This window comes from Peromyscus eremicus, chromosome 4 (assembly GCF_949786415.1).
Source record: "Peromyscus eremicus chromosome 4, PerEre_H2_v1, whole genome shotgun sequence".
Lineage (NCBI taxonomy): Eukaryota > Metazoa > Chordata > Mammalia > Rodentia > Cricetidae > Peromyscus > Peromyscus eremicus.
In genome coordinates this window covers 15,663,534-15,686,476 of record NC_081419.1, presented here as the reverse complement: position 1 = coordinate 15,686,476, position 22,943 = coordinate 15,663,534, and the positions used below count along the sequence as shown (strand labels likewise).

The 22,943-nt window shown below is 49.5% G+C and overlaps 1 protein-coding gene across 1 annotated transcript in view; it reads left to right on the top strand.

Moving 5' to 3' along the window:
- The first annotated feature begins 5,906 nt into the window (after positions 1-5,906).
- The window catches only part of Qsox2 (quiescin sulfhydryl oxidase 2), a 31,838-nt gene continuing 14,801 nt past the window's right edge, over positions 5,907-22,943 (top strand). The window contains exons 1-5 of the mRNA XM_059260327.1: positions 5,907-6,222; positions 17,531-17,631; positions 19,504-19,552; positions 21,855-21,960; positions 22,179-22,269. Coding sequence (XP_059116310.1) covers positions 5,922-6,222; positions 17,531-17,631; positions 19,504-19,552; positions 21,855-21,960; positions 22,179-22,269 — 648 coding nt within the window. The 5' untranslated portion in view covers positions 5,907-5,921. The remainder of the gene's footprint in view (positions 6,223-17,530; positions 17,632-19,503; positions 19,553-21,854; positions 21,961-22,178; positions 22,270-22,943) is intronic.

Below are 22,943 nucleotides of genomic sequence, written 5' to 3'. Positions count from 1 at the left end.
CCTTCCTCCCGAGTACTAGGATTATAGACATGAGCTGCCACACACCTCAAAGGAAGTGCCTTTAACACAAACCCAGAAGTCTTTCGGAAGAAGCAGCTTTTGAATCTGTTTTCTGAATCAGGCTTGGGCAGGATCTCATGGGATGGAGCTCACATACATGGTTAGAACCACCAGAGGTTGCTTGCCTTAAATCAGCATGTGTGTGCACATGTATGTGTACAGTGTGTGCATGTTTGTATATACATGGGTGTGTGTATCTAATCATCTCTCATCCATCCTTTTGTTTTAATTTCTTGTTTATTGATGTATATTTACTGTTCTTTTGCTGGGTCTCATAAAGACATTGTCTCCCAAGTGCATCACGTACTTTGACTGTATTCATCCTCTGCCCTGTCCTTTCACCCTTCCTCTCCAACTCTCCTTCTTTCCCTCTCAGTCTCGCTCACATCTTATTTTAATCCTTAAACATTATGCTTATGAATAATCTGTGCCAATGAAATTGGTTTATCTCCATGAAAAGTCTGGGTCACTGAGTTGGTGTTTAGTTCAGTATCATGGGAAATTACACACATAAAAGAAGTTGAACACTTCATGTGGTAGCTAGGTAATATGTGTGTTTTTGTTTTATATATCAGTTTTTAAAAATTAAAAAAATACTTGAGTAAAGTCTAAAATATGAAGAAATTATCTTCAGAAAATGGTTTTTTTTGTTTTCATTTTTATACTTCTGTATATACCAAGATATCCCCCTGCCAACCAGTATTGAGGCTTGGGGCAAGGCTTAGCACAAACTAGGAAAACATGCTAACATTGAACCACGTCTCCAGCCCCTTTTCACTTACTTGTTTTAACATTCATTTACTTGTATGTGTGTGGGTGCTGCAGTGTCTGTGTGGTCATAGAAGAACTGGCAGTCCGTTCTCTCCTTCTACCACGTGGAGTTTGTAGATCAAACTCAGGTCATCAGGTTTAGCAGCAAGCACCAATACTTCCCTCTTACTTTTTCTCAGCACCTGGAGAGAGAAACCAAGACCTGGAGGGACAGGTTCTTACTGAGCTCCCAGGCTGGCCTTGAATTCACTCTAGCCCAAGCGATCTCAAACTTGCAATCCTCCTTTCTCAGCCTCCTGAGTAGCGCAGGCCTGCAGTACCGTGCTCAGCCATTTTACATTTTTAACACTTTTTTCCAGTGTCGGGGATGGACTATAGGGCCTAGTATAGAGCTAGTGAAGTGCTCTCCTATGAGTCCCGTCCCCCGCCCACCACCACCCCTGCCCATCTGATCTCCTTTGAAAACTTTTTTCACAAAGGATTATTTTTATTTTATGTGTGTGACTATTTTGTCTACATGAATGTATATGCACTATGAGTGTGCCTTGGTACCTGCAGAGGTCAGAAGAGGGTTTGCATCCCTGGAACTGGAGTCACAAACAGCTGTGAGCCACCACGTGGGTGCTGGGAATCAAATCCTGGTCCTCAAAAGCAACAGATACTCTTAACTGCTCAGCCATCTCTCCAGACTCTTCTCATTAAATGGCTTTAAAAATTTTTTTTTTTGTTTTTGTGTTTTTTTTTTTTTTCTTTTCTCAAGACAGAGTTTCTCTGTGTAACAACCCTAACTGTCTTGGAACTCATTCTATAGACAAGGCTGGCCTTGAACTCACAGAGATCTGCCTTTGTCTCAGCCTATAAATGTCCAATGTTCACCTATGTTTGACAGTCATGGGTGAGATTCTCTCATGCCCATTACAGGATGGCTGTGTCTGTATTCCATGGGCAGAGTATCCACTTTCTATCAGGCTCTTGAAGTGCTGGGATTAAAGGCATGCACCACAACTGATAGGCTTCTAATCAAATTTTATTGATTATAATCCACATATCATAGTTTTCTTTTAAAAATGTACATATTAGTGACTTTTAATACAGTCACAAAATTGTGCAACTAGTTATTTCTTGAATGAGAAGGCCCCTTGTGGGTGCGGATTATTGATAGATGAGCATCCTGCTAGGCTTCGGGACATGTGAGTCCAGGGCTGATCCATCCAGGGCTCGGCTTCTCCCACCCATGCTCAGACGCCCAACTGTAAGGCATTATCTCCTCTGGGGAGATAGCTTATGGCCTCTGGGGAACCCAAATTTAACAGGCAGGTGGAATGGGCAAGCCCCTTGGTGCTAAGCCATCAGATCGGTCCTGCCTCTGCTGCATGCTTTGGTTTCCAGGCCACTTACAATTCCTTTGGGCCCCTGCTATGAAGTAGAATCCCTTTCTGCCCCTTGCAGACTCACAGTTAACTTGGCCTCAGGGGCATCCCAGCCTCTTAGCTCCAATGGGCTCTCAGCAAGCCAACTTTTGTGCAGTAGGCCCAGCGAATACTTGGCTCCAGGGATCTGCCAGCTAAGATCCTGCACCAGGTTTCCCAGCTGGTGCCAGAGCACAGAAGAGGCTTGGTCCAGTCGGAATATACACTCTTTGGTGTATATATTTTTAAGACACATTTCTGACCTATAGCTTTCCTATTGACTGCCCTGTAGTTTTTTGGAATGAATTATTCTGTAATTTTTTACTTGTTTTTTTTTTCTATTTATTGCTAACCTCTTTGGATTTATGAGGCTGAGTGAGAGGAATTATGTATTTTACACACACATGTTTGGCATAGCAATAAATCTCCCCCAACAAAACCTTGCAAATTTGCCTCAAATTCCACAGCAGCCCCTTGCTCCTGCCCAGTCTTAGTTTCATGGGGGTTGGTGCTGAAAGCTAGGCACATTAGGGCTATACACACAAGACAGCCAGGATCTCCCCAGAGCCACCTCCCCTGGGTACAGAGCAGGTGCAGCATGCTTTAGCCTTGGCACAGTGTCCTTGAAGGGAAGCTGGTGATGGGAAACTAATGAGAATCAGGTCAGGCTTTCTGAAGACTGCTGTAGCTGCAGGAGCCAAGCCATGAAATTACTCTTGTGGGCGGAGAGAAAGTATATCCACAGAAAGTGCTAGACACGCTTTATCTAGCTAGCATGTGTGCGAGCAGAGCGCTTTGGCATTCAGACGTATTGACCCTGGTGAGGCTTCAGCCCAAGGTCCCTCCCTCCAAGGCCTCAGGCTGTACCCGCCCTGGTTCTGATCCTTTGTAACCACTTGGGCCAATAAATCTTGACATGAGCCTCAGGAGAAGTCATTATTTTTCATAGAAAATAGTTATTTCTCTGTTAACCTGTACCTTTGATTTTCCTGTGATCTGTCTCTGTCAGTGCCCTGCTAAGCAGTCCCCTTAGACCATGCTTTCAACTTTCCACATGCCAGACTGTCACCCAGCTTTCCCAAGCCCCTAGGGTTTCATGCCCTGCTCCACCATAACAGCTACTCTCATAAAAACAAGTGGATGAGAGCCATATACTCCCAGGATCACAGAGTATTCTCCCTGTGCCTCTCGTCTGAGCCCTGGGGTCTAGTTGCTGTGGGCTGGGAGTAGAGTGGACTTATCATCAGTGAGACACAGTTGCAGCAATGGACACAACCCATGTGGTCCCCAGCAACCCGAGGAGTCTCCTTATCCTTCAACGATTTCCATCCAGATCACACCAGATCCTTGACTTTGCCATAGATAAGAATTTTAGGATTAGCCTGATAGTAGTGGAGTTTATTAGGAAGTAACAAAAACTTCATCGGAGTGATTTAATAGAGAAATGCTCAGAGAAAGAATAGGGCACACCTAAGCCTGGGTGTTGGCTTCTCAAAGGAGAGTCATATCTAAGTGGTTTAGCAATAGCTGTATATAGGATTTTGGAAGCTGTCAGAGTTTCTTGCTCAACAGGTTCCTAAGGGATTTCCCCTCTCTCTCTTTCCCCCTTTCAATGAGTGAGATTATAGGATGGTTCTGATGGCACTCTGGATGGGATTACAATCTGTTAAAAATAAAACCTCGGGCCACAAGGGGTTTAAGACACATCTTTTCTTGTAAATGGGGTTCCTTGTGAGATTCCTAGAAACTTGCAGGTTTAGGTTGAGAACACTCAAACATGGCTTGCTGCTACTTTAACATCCTTATTTGAAAAATGTTGCTATCTGAAAAATGTGTCAGCAAATGTTAATTGCATTGGAATTCTTGATTGTCAGCTGGAGAGAGGCTTCAGCCAGACTCCAGAATCCCTTCCTCATATCCCCATGGGTTTCCCCATCCCACCCTGCCTGCCTCAGACCTTCTTGCCTTCTGGGTAGAGTTAGGACCTGAAGCTCAGGCTCTCCTGCCTCAGGCAGGCCTTGTCCAGATCGTTCCTACACACCAACTCAGGCACAAGCAGCCGGTCCTCTCCTGCCTGCTTCCCAAGGCAGCTTCCATATCAGTCTCTGTGGTTCCTGGTCCTGCTTACCCGCCCTTTGGGGGCCATTAAACACCAAACAGCTTCTCTGTATTGTCTCCCAACCAGTGTCTCTCTCCCTTTGCCTCAAGCAATCCCCACAGCCCTCCACCCCATGCTTCCAGAACCCACCTAGGAGCCAGCCTGGCGTCTGTAAAATGAGACTGCAGGCTTTGGAAAATAGGACACATGTATGCATGTACACACACCAGCCTGTTCCTGACCCTGTGGCTCACCTGCATGGAGGTTTTGCCCTCAGCTGTGTCCTTCCAGGTTACAGAATGACACAGTTAGGTCTCTGATGATGATAACAGCCAACCTGTGGTCTGTGGGTACCAGAGTTCTAAGCCCAGCTCCATCTCCCATGGGGATATGCAGGGATCCCATCCTCCTGCCCTCAAATCCACAGTCACAGGCATCCATCCCCCCTCGTCATGGTGTCATTGGGGGCACTTCTCTTTACTTCTGCTCTGGCCCTAGTATGCTCTGCTCCAACCAAAACCAGCTCCTCACTCCCTATGTCTCCCAAGGGCTCAGCAGCCTTCATTTTACCTCAGGAACTTTGTACATGTTCCTCTTGCCCCTCTCCTCAACCCAGTAACTTTCCAAGAGATGCCTCCATGCCGTTATATGCACAACAGTCCCCAACACTTGCTGTCTTGATCTACACAACCCTGGGCATCAGGGCTTGGCTTGGATTGTATGTTCTCTCTAGTGTTTGGTAGAGCAGAATGTTAGCATAGGAAAGTAGACTAAGTGATTGGAGAAGCCAGGCATGATGGTACACATCTGTAATCCCAGAGCTAGGGAGGCAGGACAGAGAGTTCAAGATCAGACTCAGCTATATAGTGAGTTCCATACCAGCCTTAGAACCCTATCTAAAAAAAGGTCTACTTCTCCCTTCTACAATCTTAGCAGGACGTCGTCTGACTTTGCCCTGTGGCTCTACCATATCCTCTGGGTTATAAAATGGTCAAGGTGATCATCATGGACATTTGATGTTGACAGATAAAATCACAGGTTGCTTGTAAAATCCAGAATGCATGTTACATATGAATTTCAGGTACATAGATAATAGTGTCTGAGTCTATTTATGCCCAATTAAATATGCATTTCAGGCTGAAACTCAACTTCACATTCAACTTGGCATGAACTATTTCGCCCTGCTAAATCTGGCTGCCTAGGCCCAGGCTTCTCAGTTAGTTGAAAAGTACCTGTAGTCAGGAGCAAACCAAGATTGGGGCAGGGCCAACAGAGACCCAGAGCAGGGGCGGGGCCAGGAGTAAGGGGGCGGAGCAGATCTAGGGAGTGAGGCGGGACCTGCATTGTGGGGCGGGGCCAGTGTACGGGGGCGGGGCAAAAAGAGCGAGCAAGGCCGGACCTGGGATGACCAGAGCTCGGGGTGGGACCAGATCACGGGGGCGGGGCGAGAAGAACGAGGGGTGGTGCTTGAGAGGACTAGCTAATTTGGGGGCGGGGCCAATGCGCAGGGCGGGACCGGCGCGCGCAAGCACGTGATGGCGGTTGCCAGGGTGAAAGGTCGGCGCGCCGGCGGCACTCCCAACATGGCGGCGGCCCGGGCTGTGGCGCGCGGTCCCGGAGCTGAAGCGCGGCGGCCGCCCTCTCTGCGGGCCGCGCGGCTGCTCCTGCTGCTGGCGGCGGTGGCGGCGGTGGGGCCCCGGGAGGGCGGCGCGGCGCGGCTGTACCGCGTGGGCGAGGACGCCGTGTGGTTGCTGGACAGCGGCAGCGTGCGCTCGGCCACGGGCAACAGCTCGGCCGCGTGGCTAGTGCAGTTCCATTCGTCGTGGTGCGGCCACTGCATCGGCTATGCGCCCACCTGGCGAGCGCTGGCGGCGGACGTGCGAGGTGAGGGTCCTGCGCGCCGGCCGACGATCCTCCCGCGCAACAGCTGTGAGGGTCGAAGCCACAGCAGGGGCAGATGGCTCTGCTGAGGTCGCCAGCTCTCAGAACACCGACTTCATCCCGTCCCCAGCCTCTTATCCTGACCGCTCCCTGACCAGCCTGGACCTCCCCCATCCCCAGCAATTGCATTTCGGAGCCTACCGTCTCCACTCTGGAAGATCCCCATTCCTGTCAAACCCCAGCCTGGTTTGCTAGGTAGCCGTCCGTCCATATGGTGGGCTTCGGGCCGAGAAACTTAGAAACCCAGACACTCTGGGGACCGCTCTGCAGAAGCAGAAAGTTTACAGAGCGTCTTCTTGATGGGCTTCTTGTTCACTAACCATAGCTTTTGAGAAATCGTTGCTTTCTTAGTGCTAAGTTACTTTGCAGACCTCAGACCTCTTCCAGCAGCTTCTGTAAATGGATTTAAGTGGCTGCGCAGTAGCTTTCCCTGGCTTCACCAGCCTCCCTCTGTTGAACTAACCTCTAATTACAGATCTCACAGTGCAAAACAACAAATTGTTACTCTTCTCCTTGCACCTTTGGTTTTAGGTCTGGTGTTGAAACACTGCTGTGTTTTTCTTAAACAGATTTGCAAAGAAGCCTTTTTTCAAGTACACAATTGCAAATGACTATTTTTAAATGTTTACCTTCTCTTTCCTCATTGTTGGGACACTTTTTTTTTTTTTTTTTTTTAACTTCTTCATTAGAGTAGCCCAGGCTGGCCTTGAATCCACTGACCTCTGCTTCTTGAGTGCTAGGCTTTTATGTAGAATCTAATGGCATTGTTCTCTTGGGTCTTAAGTTTTCTTTTTTCCTTCTTCCTAAGATTTATTTTATTTTGAATTATGTGGGTGTGGGTGTGTACAGGTGTGTGCAGTTTTCCATGGAGGCCAGAGGTGTTGGATCCTCTGAAACTGGAGCTGTAGGATGTAGGTGCTGGGAATCGAATCCTGGTCCCTGCAAGAGCAGTGTGTGCTTTTAACCTCTGAGCCATCTCAAGATTTCTGGCAAGCTCTAGCCAAAAGTGAGACCAGCGATTGAAAAGACAGAGTTTATATAGTGGTTTTGTTTTTATTTTGTTTTGTTTTTGTTTTTAAAGCCACTCAGTAGTAGAGAGGACTTTTCAGTTCTTGATACTTGTCAGTGGACATGCAGGTGACCCTGGCAAGACTTGCTGGCAGCTTCTTTGTTTAAACTGGTTCTGGTTTTCAATCTAGTAACTGACTTGTAAATATCATTAACCATATCAGATGTTACAAGTGGGTTCTTCTGTAGCCAAACCAACAGTAGAGAGGGCTGAAATTGTCCCTGGAACTTGAAAGGAAGGACAATTCTGAAAGTGCCACAGTAAAAATCCACAACTAATGCTATGGTTGACTTAATGAAGTGAAGTTGCCTAAAGAGTGGCTGGTTGCCAGGACGATGGGCCTGAGACTGACTGCAGGTATGCTGACAGTGAGAGAGCTGACTGGCAGGAGCAGGTGAGGACCTGAGGAGCGGAGCAGGGATGCTGGGGACAAGGCTGCCTGAGTCAGGGCCCTCTGAGTCCGAGTGTGAAGCAAGTCACCTGGGGATTGCGGAGACACCCATGTTATCGGTCCCAGCCTAGGCTGCTGGGTGGGTCCCAACATCCTGTCAGCACAAGCTCCAAAGATGTCTGATCAGCTATTGTAAGGGATCCTGCCTAACTGCTAGATGCCTGCAGAAGAGATGGCATCCCTTGTGATGTCTGCCATGTCCATCTTCCTTAGGAAGGGTTTGCTCTCACCCTGTCCTGGGATATTGAGCTCAGTACCTCTTCAGTGCCTTGTCTTGTGGAATTCTGTGCAGAATAAGAATAAGAATCACTAGACCCTCTGCCCTGGCCTGCATTTGACTGTGCTCCCTGCTGTCTCCCTGCCTGCGTCATCCAGCAGGAGAGAGGGTGCTTAGCCACACAGGGGTAATCAGTCACCTGTGAGCTGGGCATGCAGGCCTTGCATTGGGTTCTTACCAAGAGTCTCTTCCTGCCCCCCTGAAATAGCACCCAATGGTTTCCCCAGTCTCTGATTGGATTGGCTTTGTTGCCATGGCATTGGAACTAGAAGGTGGCCCATGTCTGCCTTCCTGCCCCTCAACTTGTCTGATTGGAGTGAGCAACTGGAAGGTCCATAGAGGGAGGGCTCCCCCAGCCTTGTATGTGGTGATATAGTGTGTACCCTAATAAAGCTTTCCTGAGGATCAGAGAACAGAGCCAGCCACTAGATTAGACATAGAGGCCAGACAGTGGTGGCACACATCCTTAACCCTATCGCTTGGGAGGCAGAAATCCGTGTGGATCTCTGTGAGTTCAAGGCCGCACTAGAAACACAGCCAGGCAGTGGTGGCACACACCTTTAATCCCAGTACTGGGAAGCACACACACCTTTAATCCCAGGTATATTAGGTGTAAGGAAACAGGAACTAAAGCAGTTCAGCTGAGATCCTTTCTGGTGAGGACTCAGAGGCTTTCAGTTCAGGAAACAGGATCAGCTGAGGAGTTGGTGAGGTGAGGTTGGCTGTGGCTTGTTCTGCTTCTCTGATCTTTCAGCTTTCACCCTGATATCTGGCTCTGGGTTTTCTATTAAAAAAATAAGACCTCTGAGATTCAAACAACACTTGTGTCTTTGGTTCCGGACGCCTTCACTTCCTCAAAAACTTACGATGGTGTTTCTTTTACTCTTCACTGACTTTTAGGGGGAAGTAGTGTTTTTCCTTATGAGAGATGGGTTAACAAAAGGTCTACTGTGCTGGGCAGTGGTGGCGCACACCTTTAATCCCAGAGATAGGCAAATCTCTGAGTTTGAGGCCAGCCTGGTCTACAGAGTGAGTTCCAAGACAGGCTCCAAAGCTACAGAAAAGCTCTGTCTCGAAAAACAAAACAAAACAAAAAGGTCTACTGTTCTGCTCTGTTGAAATTGTTTATCCCAAGCTGTCGTGTTTAGCTCAGTCTGGGTTGGCAGTTGACACCTGTGCTTACTTTGCTGGCCACTGAAGAGTAGATTGCACTGGCAATCACCTAGAGGCCTAGGAGAACAGGAATGTGCCCTGAAGGCTGAGCCTGTGTCCCTCTGAGCTCTCTGTGATCTGTGGCTCTTCTCTCCCCTTCAAGTACACCTTGGAGAGGAGGGCAGATCTGTTGTTGGCCCTAAAATTTTTGGTGAAGGACTTGAAGGGGAACAGGAGAACTGCCAGACCATCACCACAGTGTCTACAATGAGTCTAGAACTGTCTGGCAAGGAGGCAGTTAGTCTCTATTGCAGCTGAGGGTACCCAGGTGACAGGCCAGGGCCTAAGTCCAGGCACAGGTGGCAATAGAGCCCCATTGGCACACTTCCTGTGTCCCTATAGAGGACATTGGGAATTGAGAGTAGGAGGTATTGGACAGGTAGATAGGTACAGAGTGTACCATCCACAGGCGGAAGACCGAGTGCTGTTACTGTTGCCAGCAGTAGCTAAGCCTTTATGCCTCCTCCTAGGCTCTCATTCCCATCGTGTCTGGTGTCTTCTGCTTGCTTAGGACACAAGCTCTTGAAGATGACGGCTTAATATTTATAGGGTGCCCGTTATCTATTTACTGAAAACAGAGGGGGACACTGGGGACAGTAATTGCTGAGGGGTTTGGCAGGCCCAGAGTCCTGGAAGCTGCAGAGAGCAACCACTCTTCAGTGTATGTCACAGCCATCTGGTCACTTTACCATTAGCCAGCGCCAGCTGCCAACTGGCCAGAGTGTGCTTCTCCAAGGTAGCTGCAGTTAGCATGTTAGGGACGTCAGCTGCTTGTGTATTTTCAAATAGCCAAGTGGGTTGTTTTACTTAACAAGGCTGGCCATCCACCCAGAGGACTGTCACCACTGCATTCCAGGTACCAGGAAGTGGAAGGGACCCAGTCATCACAGTAATTCCTTTCCTGTGTCTCCAGCATATGCTTTACCATCTAACCAACAGGGCTTGTTAACCTCACCCCAGTACACCCTTGAATGCTCAGGGGCGTATTGTTTTCCATCTTACTTACCAAGACTAAATAAACCAAGCGCTAAGAATGAAGAACCTTGAGGCCCCAGCCACTCTCAGTGAGGCTGGGGAAGAGTGCTTGGTTCCCACACTGGTCCTGGGTGACTGGTGGGTGTCAAGTGCTGGGTTGCACTTGTGGAAAATGGATTTTCTTTCTACCCAGACCCATGTGTCCCGCACTTGGAGCTTGGAGTTGGAGCTCCCCCCAAGACCTTTGCTTCGCCAAGAGAAGGAATGCACTCAGAGAGAAGGTTCTGGGTGTCTGGAATGTGGGCTTGGAGACATGATTGCCCAGGATTTTGTGAGGGTGAAGAAGCCATAAGAGAGCTAGAACAGTTCTGAGGCTAATTTACTTGTAATCATTTTCTAGAACCAATGATGCTTGGTCACAAAATCAGGATTTCCTCTGCTTCTCCATTGAGACATGGCAAGTGATGGGAAAAATTGAATCTGTTCATTCAGCAATCGAATCACTTGACAAATAAATTTGAAATAACTTGGTCTACTATGTATCGTAATTATTTTACAGATATTTCTAAGCCTGTAGTACTAAAATGGCTAAGCTGAGTACAAGCCAGAAGTCACTTGTAGTTGGTCACCCTCCCCTCTCGCAACCTCTGCCCTCCAGTGGGGGCCCTGTTACCCCTCGCTGGAGGGGACAGCCTGGCTGGTGCAAACAAGCAGTTTGCGTTTGGTTTCTTTTAGAATGGTGTCCTGGATAGGCAAGGCCGGCACTGCTGAATGAGGCACACACCCCAGAGCCGCCTTGTCAGGGTTCCGAATCCCATTTCTGGTAAAGTGGGTGCTGTGTCTTTGTTTGCTGTGAATGCTGTCCATCTGCCAGCCTCAGGCTTCAGGCCTCCCGGTTCCTAACTGTCATTGCCGTCTGCTGCAGCTTTCTCAGGGTGCATAGGCCCAGCGGTTTTTACCCCGTGAGATGCCAGCACACATGCCCCTTTCCCTGGATGTCCTCTGTTAAGGGGCACCTTATCTAAGTGTGGCTCTGCAGGTGCCTTATGGGCTCACAGGGATCTGAAGTAGCAGCAGGGCAGGCGGTGCTTGTGTGAGGCTAAAGCTGGACTTCTCAGCGTTGGCAGTTGGCAGTGTGGGCTCTGAGCTGATTCTCACATCTCTTCACCCAGCTCTGCTAGGCTGAAGGGAGCAGTGGGCAAAGCAGGCAGGTCCTTGTTCGTTAGAGGGATGTGTAGTACGTGAGAAAGAAAGTAACTGCAGGACTGACCTGCCCTGCTAAAGGAGCTGGCAGTTGGGGAAGTCTGCTGTCGCCCTCTGAGGAGCTGTCACTGTGACTGGCCACAGCAAGGGCAGAGAGCCCAGGCAGGCAGGACCCCAGGTCCAGAGGGTGTTAAAAGAGTTCAAGGGTGGTGACCTGGCAGACAGTGGGCATCCTGCTCCTAGAGGACAAGAAACCAAAAACAAACCATGGTTTTACGTGGCAGAGCAGACTTCTGAGAAGTGTCTGGGTAAAAGTTAGGAAAAACTGGGACACTAAGAAAGGCAAAGTAACTCTTCCTACCCTTACTGGATAGAGATCAGTAGGGTCATCGCCCCCCAAAGCCAAGGGTCTCATGGTGGTGAGGAAGCAAAAGAAAGTCATACCTTCTAAGGTGAGCTCAGGGGCTTTGCAGTCCATTTCTGGCCTGTGAGGTTCCCAGTGGACAGAACAGAGGCAAGACATACTCATGAGGGTCCTTGGCACTTTTCCTTTGGTAGCGGGGGAGGGAGGGATGATTTGTCAAGGTCTTGCTGTGTAGCCCAGTCTTGTCTTCAAAGTTGCAATCCTCTTGCCTTTGCTTTTTGATGCTGGGATTCCAGGTGTGGTGTGACCACCTTAACCAACCAACTGTATAGATAGATTTGGGCCAACGCTTACCCTAAGGCAAGGGTAAGGAGTGATTCTTAGGAGGAGACTTCATGACCCATTGCATTTGAGCCCAGAGTGTGGTCATGTTCCCAGCCTGGCCAGCTTCTGCCTTCTGGCTGCTTTCATCCTCAGCCACTGTGGGCCTCGGGTCCTTTCCATCTCATACTAGGACTTCATTTCACAGGAACTAGTAATCCAGGGGTGTCTGGGTGGCTGCTGTTCATTGCTCACTAGCCCTGGCTACAGTTAGGTGAACTTCACATCTTACTCGGTCAGTAAGATCTGATGGTGTGGGTCAGCACTAAGACAGCTTTGTCCTGGCCTCTCACTGTCCCTGGTGCTCTTGTGTGCGACCCTCCCCAGGGCCTTCAGTGTTCTGCTGAAGAACATTGTTAACATGGTGACATTGCTTCCTGCAGTGAGAATCTGCTTTTTCTTTTTTTTTTCTTTTTGTTTTGGTTTTTGAGACAGGGTTTCTCTGTTTAGCCCTGGCTATTCTGGAACTTACTCTGTAGATCAGGTTGGTCTCAAACTTGGAGATTGACCTGCCTCTGCCTCCCAGATGCTGAGATTATAAGTATGCACCTCCGCACCTGGCTTGAGAATCTGCTTTAATTCTTTGGAAATTATGCTTTGGTGCTACAGGGTGGACTCGTGGTAAGGATTTCCATCACTGGCAATGACCTTGTTATCGAATATATCTGAAGCAGGTAAGCTTCAGGTTCACTGCTCCTTCTCAGTGCTGCAGTGATGGCTCATTCCACCATGCTGAGGCTTCAGACTGCAGAAACAGTGTGGGCAACCCAGGGCTTTCTCCTTTTCAAGCCAACGGTTGCCCCATATGGGGTCAGAGGGCAGGGCAGCTGACCCTATATGATTGAAGTGACTGTTGTGGGTCTGAAGGAGAGAGAGCCAGTGGTGTCTCCATTGTACCTATATGAGACACTTGGAGCTGAGGGGGAAGACAGGACATTTCAGGAGAGATGCTAGGACAGCCGACTGCAGTCACCACAGAGGCAGCGCTCAGGGCGGGCCAGGCCAGAGAGGCCCGAAGTGGACATGGTGGTGAGTCGGTCCCATCGCCCTGACTACATGGAAAGGAGGACTTGCTCCCAGCCCTTGTCTGTAATGCACGTGCACAGTGTCTGGTACAGTTTGCATTCACGAGGCCTGCTCTTCTGAATCTCTCGAGGTCAGAGGGCATCGTTCATGTTTTTAAATGTCATTCATAAGTGTTCTACAAATGCTCATGTGGTAAGAAGACCTTTCTCTGTGGCCCTAGAGAGGTCTCAGCCTTGCTTGCCCTGGCCTAACCGTGTTGTCACCCTGGGACACCTGCAGTCTCACCGGCTGACGACTCCTCACTGTCCTCACCTTCACCTTCATGCACCTGAGTGTCGTGGATGTTGTAAGTGGTGTCCCCTCAGGGACCTGGAGGAGACAGGAAAGAACCCAGCCAAGGGAGCAAAATGGGGTCCAGGCCCAAGACCAGAGATCTGAAGGAGTGCTGTGTGACTGTGGGGACCTGTAAAGATTGTGATTTGAAGTCATGGAGTTCTGTTGAGGCCCGTTGTGAGCTCCTGCTGCTGTTTGCATGGGGTTTGCAGCTGAGCTAAGAGTCTTCTTCCATCTTGATAGCATGGCTCACTGCACCTTGCTACTTCCCAGAGCCCAGGTGGTAAATTAGCACTCAGAAACATCAGCTCCCCCACATGTCCTACTTCCTTGTCTCTGTCCTGGTATCCTTGTCAGGAGAGTTGGTTCTGGGGTTCTCTCTTCCTCCCTCATCATGTGGGTACTTAGAGTTCAGTGTCCTCATGTACAAAGTAAGAGCTGTGACATTCACAGGACACTGGAGTGAGACAGTGTGGATCAAAGACCCTTTTCAGTGTTCTGTGCTGATTACATTGCAGGGCCAGGAGGTTGCTCACATACTTGGGGACAGTGCCTACTGTGGGCTCGGTGAAATCTGTGGATCAGTGTTGAGGCCTTGCTGTGATGGAGATCCAGGTGCAGTTGTCAGCGAGCACTGCTCTGCATTCCTAGTGGCCTAGGCTGATGTAGCACAAATCCTAATTGGTCTTATAATAAAAACCCAGAGTCAGAAATCGGGGTAAATGCTGAAAGGTCAGAGACAAAGGAGCAAGCCACTGCCACCTCTCACCTCGCCAGCTCCTCGGCCAAAAGGACTGGGCTCCTGTCTCCTCCCGCCTTGGCAGTGGTGCTTTTACCCTCTGATCTTTAGGCAAGCTTTATTTGTTAGAACACAAACAAAATATCACCACATTCTCTTAGTGCCTTCAGTCTTCTAAATGCCGAGTCATTTCAGGAGGGCTCATGTGTTTAGTCCCTAGTGCTGGGCTATATTCGGGGATATTAAAAGAGCCATAACCAGCCAGTCCATGGTCTTAGCACTCAGGAGACTGAGGCAGGAGCATTTCAAGTTCAAGACCAGCCTGGGCTACCTAGCCAGAGCCTATCTCAGACAAAAACAAACAAACAAACAGAGACAAACTGCAGGGGCGCTGGCTGGGGTTTGTCTTGGTGAGCACTGCCCCTGCAGCACCGGGAACCCTCCTTTCCTGTGCCTTGTGTTGGAGAGAGTGGCCTTCTGGTTTGCATTCTGGAATGCAGAATCTGAGAAACACAAAGCTAGTGCCCAGTACCAGCGAGCAGCTGCCACGGTGTCAGGATCGGCCCAGAGATGTACTCTGCCACTGAGCACCAGCCCCTACACTCAGTTCTCCTGATGTGCATGCTTAAGAAAATTCTGAAAAACAAAAACAGGACCAGACCCCACCATGAAAACCTAGGTGCATCCTTCCCAGTTCTAGGTGGGTTTGGTATTTCAGGTAGCTGGGAGACTGGTTCCTACATTGTACTCTTGGAGATTTTCACTGTTACACTCTTGGCAGGCAGAAGGTGCTTTTCTAGAACATGGAAGAAAAGTGTGGGTGGAAACACCCAGTGAGCAGAGAGAATTGGTTGGGTCTGTGAGTCAAATCAGGGTGGCAGGAATGAGCTGCTGTGCCAGATGCAGGGTGGAAATCTGCCCTTGAAGTACCTTGAGCCTCAGAGTGCCTTCTGTGCCATCTGCCCCTAATTGGATGGGAGTATTAACTGTTCTTCCTCAGTTCTGTGCCATTTGAGACTCCAGGAAGCTATGACTGTGATTCAGAAATACTGGAGTTTTCTCCTATGCTTTGAAAGTGGCCTTGGGACTGAGCTGGCTTTTTGTAGCCAACAGTATTTGGTTACTATCTGTGAATGACCTATTCTTGCTTCTTACTCTTAATAAAAGAGAGAAAGAGTGTGTATTATAAGTCGGGTGGTAGGTAGGACATGGGTGGTTCAAAAGGAAGACAGTCACTGAACTCTGGCACATGGTGTTGTGTCTTCTGACACTGCCCCTTCAGTCCCTGCTGATCCCCACAGGCAGCCTCTGAGGGTTTTGAGCATTACTTGTCCTCAGAGGAATGGTCTCATGTGACTTTTAGCTAGGTTGCTGGTGAAAACAGAGTAACACTAGCAATACAGAGCATGCTGATGACCAGTGACCCACTGCATGAACTCCTGCCCAGAAATCAAGCGACTTCCAGACAGAGCATATACAAGGTCACCCAGGTGGTTCTTCTGTCTCTCATGCCCGTTCCCCCTTCCTACACTGTGTACCTGTGAGCTGGCCGTGCTGCTGATCATGCACAGGCCACCAGGCAAGCCCAGCACTTCTTGGGCCTGGGCCTAGACAGGACCCCTGCAGGACCAGATGCCTGGAACCATGTGTAATGGTGTAACTTTAATACCCTGGAGAAAGGGTACACTCTTTCTGATGAGGGAGGAAGAGGGAACCCCAGAACCAACTCTCCTGACAAGGATACCAGGACAGACACAAGGAAGTAGGACATGTGGGGGACCCCCTGCAGTTACCTAAGGTGTGCCTGATGCTAGTGACCAGAAGGCAAGGCAGAGAAGAGCCAGGCGCTTATCTCTGTATTACTAGAGGTGACTTCCCTTGCAGTGTCCCTCCCCTGGGGGAGAGGTGAGAAGAGAGGCTGCAGCCCTGATCTAATGTGTATTATTAGAATAATGAGGGAGGTGCCGAGGCTACCCCTCATGCTCCTGCAGAAGCACACTGCACTTTTTTTTTTTTTTTTTTTTTTGAGACAGGGTTTCTCTGTAGCCCTGGCTGTCTTGGAACTTGCTCTATAGACCAGGCTGGCCTCAAACTCAGAGATCCACCTGGCTCTGCCTCTGGAGTGCTGGGATTAAAGGTACACCCCACTTACACTTAGCTTCTTAAAACTAATCCCAGCAAAAGAACCTGATAAAAATCTCTGCTGGGCGGTGGTGGCGCATGCCTTTAATCCCAGCACTCAGGAGGCAGAGGCAGGCGGATCTCTGTGAGTTCGAGGCCAGCCTGGTCTCCAAAGCGAGTTCCAGGAAAGGCACAAAGCTACACAGAGAAACCCTGTCTCGGGGGAAAAATAACTCTACTTATGCCCCTTTTACAGGAGCTCTAGGGAGAGTGTCAGATGTGGGCAGGATGGGAGGAGATGTTTCAACTAGGTGCCTAATGGCATTAGGAACATAACTCATTGGGTGTGGCCATGGCAGTGTGTTGGACTGAAAAAGACAGGAAGATTTATGACCAATGTTTTGGATCTGAGGTTGCTTCCTGAGTTCTAGAACTGGGTAGGGTTTTGAATAAAACATTCACAAGAGCTGGTAATTACTGACACTAAGACAAGGCACATGTAGGGGGTTGTTATACTTTTTCTGATGCATGCTTCCGTGTGTGTGCACACACTTGTTGAAAATTCTCAATGAAAACCTTGAAACTAAAAAAGGAGATCTAAAACTGCCCCTCTTCTGCAGCAGTGGCATGTGCATCCCTGGGTGACAGGGGTGGGGTGGGGAGGCGGGTACTATCAGTGCAGACCACTGGCCTGACTTAAAAAATGGTTGCACGTTTCTGGTCCCACCAGGTCTACCTGGTCACTGTACGTACTCTACTTGATATCTCTTGTAGTGTTCCATTACCGTCCTGCAGACAGTGCTTCGGTTCCTGCACTTCTACCCATCAGGTGTCTTTAATAGGAAATGCTGCACGGCAAGCTGCTGTGTGAAATGAAAATTCAGCAGAACTCTGTTTCCTCAGTGATCAGAGGTGGAAGCGCCTCTAGCTTTGGTTGAAATGTTGCTCTGCTCTCCCAGCTCAGCACAGAGCTCATGAACAGCATAAAGGGAAGTGCACAGGTGGTTTCACGGGGGCAGCTGGTGCTCATGCAGATGCTGCCTAGCATGAAATGGCTTGGCGCTGGCAACTCGGCTCAAGATCCCGTTCTTGCCTTGTAGACTGGGCTGCTGCCATCCGTGTCGCTGCTCTGGACTGTGCAGAAGAAAAGAACCAGGACGTGTGCCGCACATACGACATCCACTTCTACCCCACCTTCAGGGTGAGCCCCCGGCAACCTTGACCTCTGCTCCAGTCCTGCCTTTTTCACAAGGGGATTTTAGGCAGAATTCTGGTACCAGTAACTCCTAGGTTGTCATTTCTGACTTGAAGTCTAAAAACTGTGGGGATTTGCAGACCCAGCATGTTGCCCCTTTGTTCCTCATCTGGAGTCACAGAAGGCTCTAACTGAAGAGCCAGCTGCTGTGTGAAGCCCCGCTCACAGAAGCCTGTTGGGTGCCTATCTTTGTGGGGAACCATGCTGCTTGGTCTCCTGTTACTGGCTGAAGGCACCAGCAGTGATGAAAGTGGTCCCCCAGCACCTCGCTGCCTGGGCTGCAGTTGGTCCTTCCGACAAACTTGGACATGTTTCTTCCACTAGAGGGCGGAGATGTGTGACCCTGCCGAAGGTCCACTGCTTAGTGAGTGCACGAATGTGTGGCCACATGCCTGCCCTCATGGGCCTCTCCAAAACCGTGGAGCCTCCCTCCTCCTCCTCTTCCTTCTCCTCCTCCCTCCTCCTCTTCCTTCTTCTTTCTCCTCCTCTTTTTTTTTTTTTTTTTTTTTTTTTTTTGAGACAGAGTTTCTCTGTGTAGTCCTGGCTGTCCTGAAACTCACTTTGTAGACTAGGCTGGCCTTGAACTCAGAGACCTGCCTGCCTCTACCTCCCAAGTGCTAGGATTAAAGGTGTGGGCCACCACTGCCCAACTCAGAGATAAATTCTGAAGAGCCTGTGACCCCAGCTCTGTCCTGCTAGTACTATGCACTGTCAGAGGCAGGATCCAGCACAGTGGTGTCCCGTGTTCCCCACCCATTCATTGCCTGGACTCTGCCACCCTGTGACCACCTGGCCTCCCAGTGTGAAGCTCCGTATGGCACCTTATAGGCCCTTGTTGCTTGTTCTCTTGCTTTCTACACTGGGCTGATAATGTCACGTGTATCCCTGTTTTACTTGGCTTTTCGCTCCATACCCTCTATTAAACAGTGCTGGGCCTTCTTTCTTGTACTTCATATGACTTTGCCAAGATTTGCACTGGGCACTGCTGTGACTCCTTGGTTTGACTGTGCAGTAATATCTCATTGAATGTGATGCCCCTCTCTGCTGTGTGTTGGGATATCTCCTAGCTTTTATTACATGGACCAATGCTGCTGTGAGCACACCCATCACACACACACACACACACACACACACACACACACACCACACACCACACACACACAAGTTTCCCTGACTGGGTCTGGGAAGAAGGCCAGAGGACCCAGTGGGGCCAGCCCCTCCCACAACATAATGCCCATGGTGCAGGGCAGAGTGCCTGTGCTCCCTGTCTTCCTGGTGACAGTCACATCTGTGTTTTTATTCTTGTGGGACTGTTAGATGTCTGTCCACTTTCCTCCTGACTGCTTCTGCTTCCCCCACCTTGTCACAGGGAGTCCTCTATGTGTCTCAGCACTGGTCTCCTCTTGTTGGGAACACTACCTAGCCTCAGCTGTCACTGATGTGCTTCTGATGGGGCAGCTCTGGTCAGAAGCGCTCATCTTCTCAGAGGCTCTGGATAGCCCCTCTTCCCTGGAACCTGTGCCCTCAGATTGCTCTTGAAGGGACACCACCCTTGTAAGGACCCCGCCCTAGTGAGTTGTCTTGCTTGGGATCCTGTTGGACTAGAAGTGACATAATAAAACCCAGTTGGTGCTTAGCAGAGTGGTCCACACAGCTGCAGGAACACTGGTGTCCATGGAGGCAGGGAACACGTCAGTGTAACTTTGGGAGGGACTTGATCAGAGCTCCTGGGTAAGACAGCAGTCATCTTGTTCAAGTATTAAACATAGGCACAACTCCCCCAAGCTGTTTCTTATTTTTTGTGTGTTTTTCCTTTAGTATTTTAGAGCATTTACAAAGGAGTTTACAACTGGAGAAAATTTTAAAGGTAAGGATACGCAGCACTCTGTTCTAATCCCGTAGACTGACTCACTGAACCTGGTAAACTGGATATGGTCTCAGCAGATGGATCCCATGGGCCTCCTCCCTTCAGTCAGCATATTTGTACCAGTTTTGCCTGACTTTCTATTAAAAATTCAAACTTTAGCTGGGCTGTGGTGGCACACGCCTTTAATTCCAGTACTTGGGAGGCAGAGGCAGGTGATCTCTGTGAGTTCGAGGCCAGCCTGGTCTACAGAGCGAGCTCCTGGACAGGCAACAAAGCTACACAACAAAGCTTTATTTTTTTGAGAAAACCTGTCTCGAAAAAATATCAAACTTTAATGGTTTGTGTGGGAATAAGTTGTTTTTTGTTTTGTTTTGTTTTTTTGCGGGGTGTGTGTGTGTGTGTGTGTGTGTGTGTGTTCAAGACAGGGTTTCTCTGTGTAGTTTTGGTGCCTGTCTTGGATCTCGCTCTGTAGACCAGGCTGGCCTTGAACTCAGAGATCCACCTGGCTCTGCCTCCTGAGTGCTAGGATTAAAGGCGTGTGCCACCACCACCTGGCGGGAATGAGATTAAAAAAAAAAATTTTTTTTAATTATGTATGTGTGTTTGTGTGTGCATCTGTCTGTCTTTGGAGGCCAGGGGTGTCAGACCCCCTGGAACTGGAGTTACAGGAGGTTGTGAACCATCTGACATAGGTTTTAGGAGCTGAATTGAGTCCTGAAGAGCAGTGCATGCTCTTACCCACTGAGCCATCTCTCCAGCCACGGAAGATTCTTTATTTTGTGCTTTGCCCTTCTTGGGAAATGTGGTAGTAATTTTTATTATCATTTTTACTAAGTTTGTCCTTTGGCTGTTTCGTACATGTCCATCCTCCATTCTGGTCATTCTCACTCTGTACCTTCCATCCCTACCCCATTACCTTCAGGTCCCTTTCTCACCTTCATGCGGTAGCAAACTTTATTTTTTCATTTATTTTACACACCAACTACAGTTTCCCCTCCCTCCTCTCTTCCCGTTTCCTCTCCCAACCTCCCGCCTATCCCCCACATACACTCCTCCTTTCAGAAAGGGGCAGGCTTCCCATGAGAGTCAACAAAGCACGTCATATCACGTTGAGGCAGGGCCAAGCTCCTCCTCCTGCAACAAGGCTGGGCGAGGCATCCCTGCATGGAGGGTAGGTTCCAAAAAGCCAGCTCAAGCGCCAGGGACAGGTCCTGATCCCACTGCTAGGGGCCCCACAAACAGACCAAGCTACACAACTGTCACCCACATGCAGAGGGCCTAGGTGGGTCCCTTGCAGGCTCCCTAGCTGTCGGTCCAGAGTCCTTGAGCTCCCATTAGCTCAGGTCAGCTGTCTGATCTTGACCCCTCCTTGCTTGTACATTCCCTCCTCCCTTTCGTCAGCTGGACTCCAGGAGCTCTGCCCGGTGCTTGGCTGTGGATCCATCTGCATCTGCTTCTGTCAGTTACTGGATGAAGGTTCTATGATGACAACTAGGGTATTCACCAATCTGATTATAGGGGAAGGCCAGTTCAGGCTCCCTCTCCACTATTGCTAGGAGTCTTAGCTGGGGTCATCCTTGTGGATTCCTAGGAGTTTTCCTGGCACCAGGTTTCTCCCTAACCCCAAAATGGTCCCTTCTATCAAGATATCTGCCTCTCATTACTCTCCTCCTCTATCCCATCCCCAACTCAACCAACTTGAACCCTCATATTTCCATCCCCTCTGTCCTCAGTTTACCCAGGAGATCCCATCTATTTCCCCTTCCCAGGGAAATCCCTGTGTCCCTTTTAGGGTCCTCTTTGTTACCTAGCTTCTCTTTTATTGAAAAAGTATCTAGTGGACTGTATATATGGCAAGTATAGGGCTCAGCTCATACCTTTTTTTTTTTTTTTTTTAGCTCGTACCTTTTTATGTATGAGCAATGCCCTAGTGAAGAGCAGGTGACTGCTTCACAGGCTTATCCCCCTGGGAGGCACCTGCCATTCCTGGCATCAGGGGTAGTTTGCCCATGTTAGCAGTATGTATGAGTTGGTTGGTGCCCCTGGCCACTTCTCACCACCATGAGTGTGAGGTTTGTCACTTTGCCATGTGTCTTACAGCCTGTCACTTGCTCTGGGCTGTGTGGTCTCCCATTGTATGCATCTGCTGCTAGCCACACTACAGCCTGTCAGTGAGCCGCTCTGCACCTAGGGCTGTGTCAGTGGTGCTGCTGCCTTCACTATCCTTGGGATCTGGGCTTGGAATGGCTACTTAGGTACATACACCTGCAGCCACAGCCATGACCCAGATTTGCTTTTGTAGGACCTGACAGGGAGCTGCGGACAGTCAGGCAGACAATGATCGACTTCCTGCAGAACCACACAGAGAGCACTCGACCTCCCGCGTGCCCGCCCCTGGACCCTATTCAGTGAGTAGATCCATTGAAAGGTGGCCTGTGGGGCCTGGACCATCATTGTGGCAGAGCTCCACAAGTAGGAAGCCCTGGTTCATCCTTCTCCCCAAGTTGCATGGTGCAGATTGGGCGTGGTTTTTAAAATCTCAGTATGTATAAGTGACTGGGGTGCTGGCATGCTGTGACAGCTTGCTATCATGGAGAGCATTGAAGGTTTTGCTTTTTCTTGACAGGCCCAGTGATATCCTTTCCCTCATGGACAGCCACAGTGGCCAATACCACGCTGTTATGTTTGAAAGCAATGGTTCTTACATTGGACGAGAGGTACTGTGTCTCATGGGCTCTGGGGCTGCAGCTAGTGTGGCTGGGGTGGGCTGTGGTTAGTGCATTGACAGCAACAACCAGTGAGCTTTGAGCTGTCATTGGTTACAGAGATCCTAAGTCACCAGCCTGTATATAGCAAGAAATGCTGGAGTGACAGGGCTTGCCTCTGAGAGTCCAGCCATAGCTGTGTCTTCCATCAGTGCCACTGTTGTAGATCTCCTGTGTCCTGTTACCACATCCGGGAGTCCGTAGGACCTTGCTGCTTTTGTGAGATGTTAGTGTCATGTGGGTGGTTCAGAAGCCTTCAGCTTTGGCCAAGTATCAAACCAAGGGACTAGAGACGTAGTTGCTAATGCCAGGGTCCTTTGAAGACAAGAAGGAGGCCTCCTGGCCCACATGGGAATTCAGCATTGACCCGTGGGCTCTTCCTTCATGCCACTTGAATGCGGTTCTCCAGGTTATCTGGGTAGCTCAGGAAAGAAGAGATAGCACTGCCCTCAGTAGGCCCTGGACGGTGTGAGGCAGGCTACAGACAACAGTGTGGCAACCACATGTGCCTGGCTGCACTCTAGGACCTTCCTGCTCTCCCTCCATGTTTGATGATGCACCTTATCCTTCTCTTCATTGTTGGCAGGATTCTCAGCCAAAGGACTGAGAAGCAGCAGAGCCTGGAA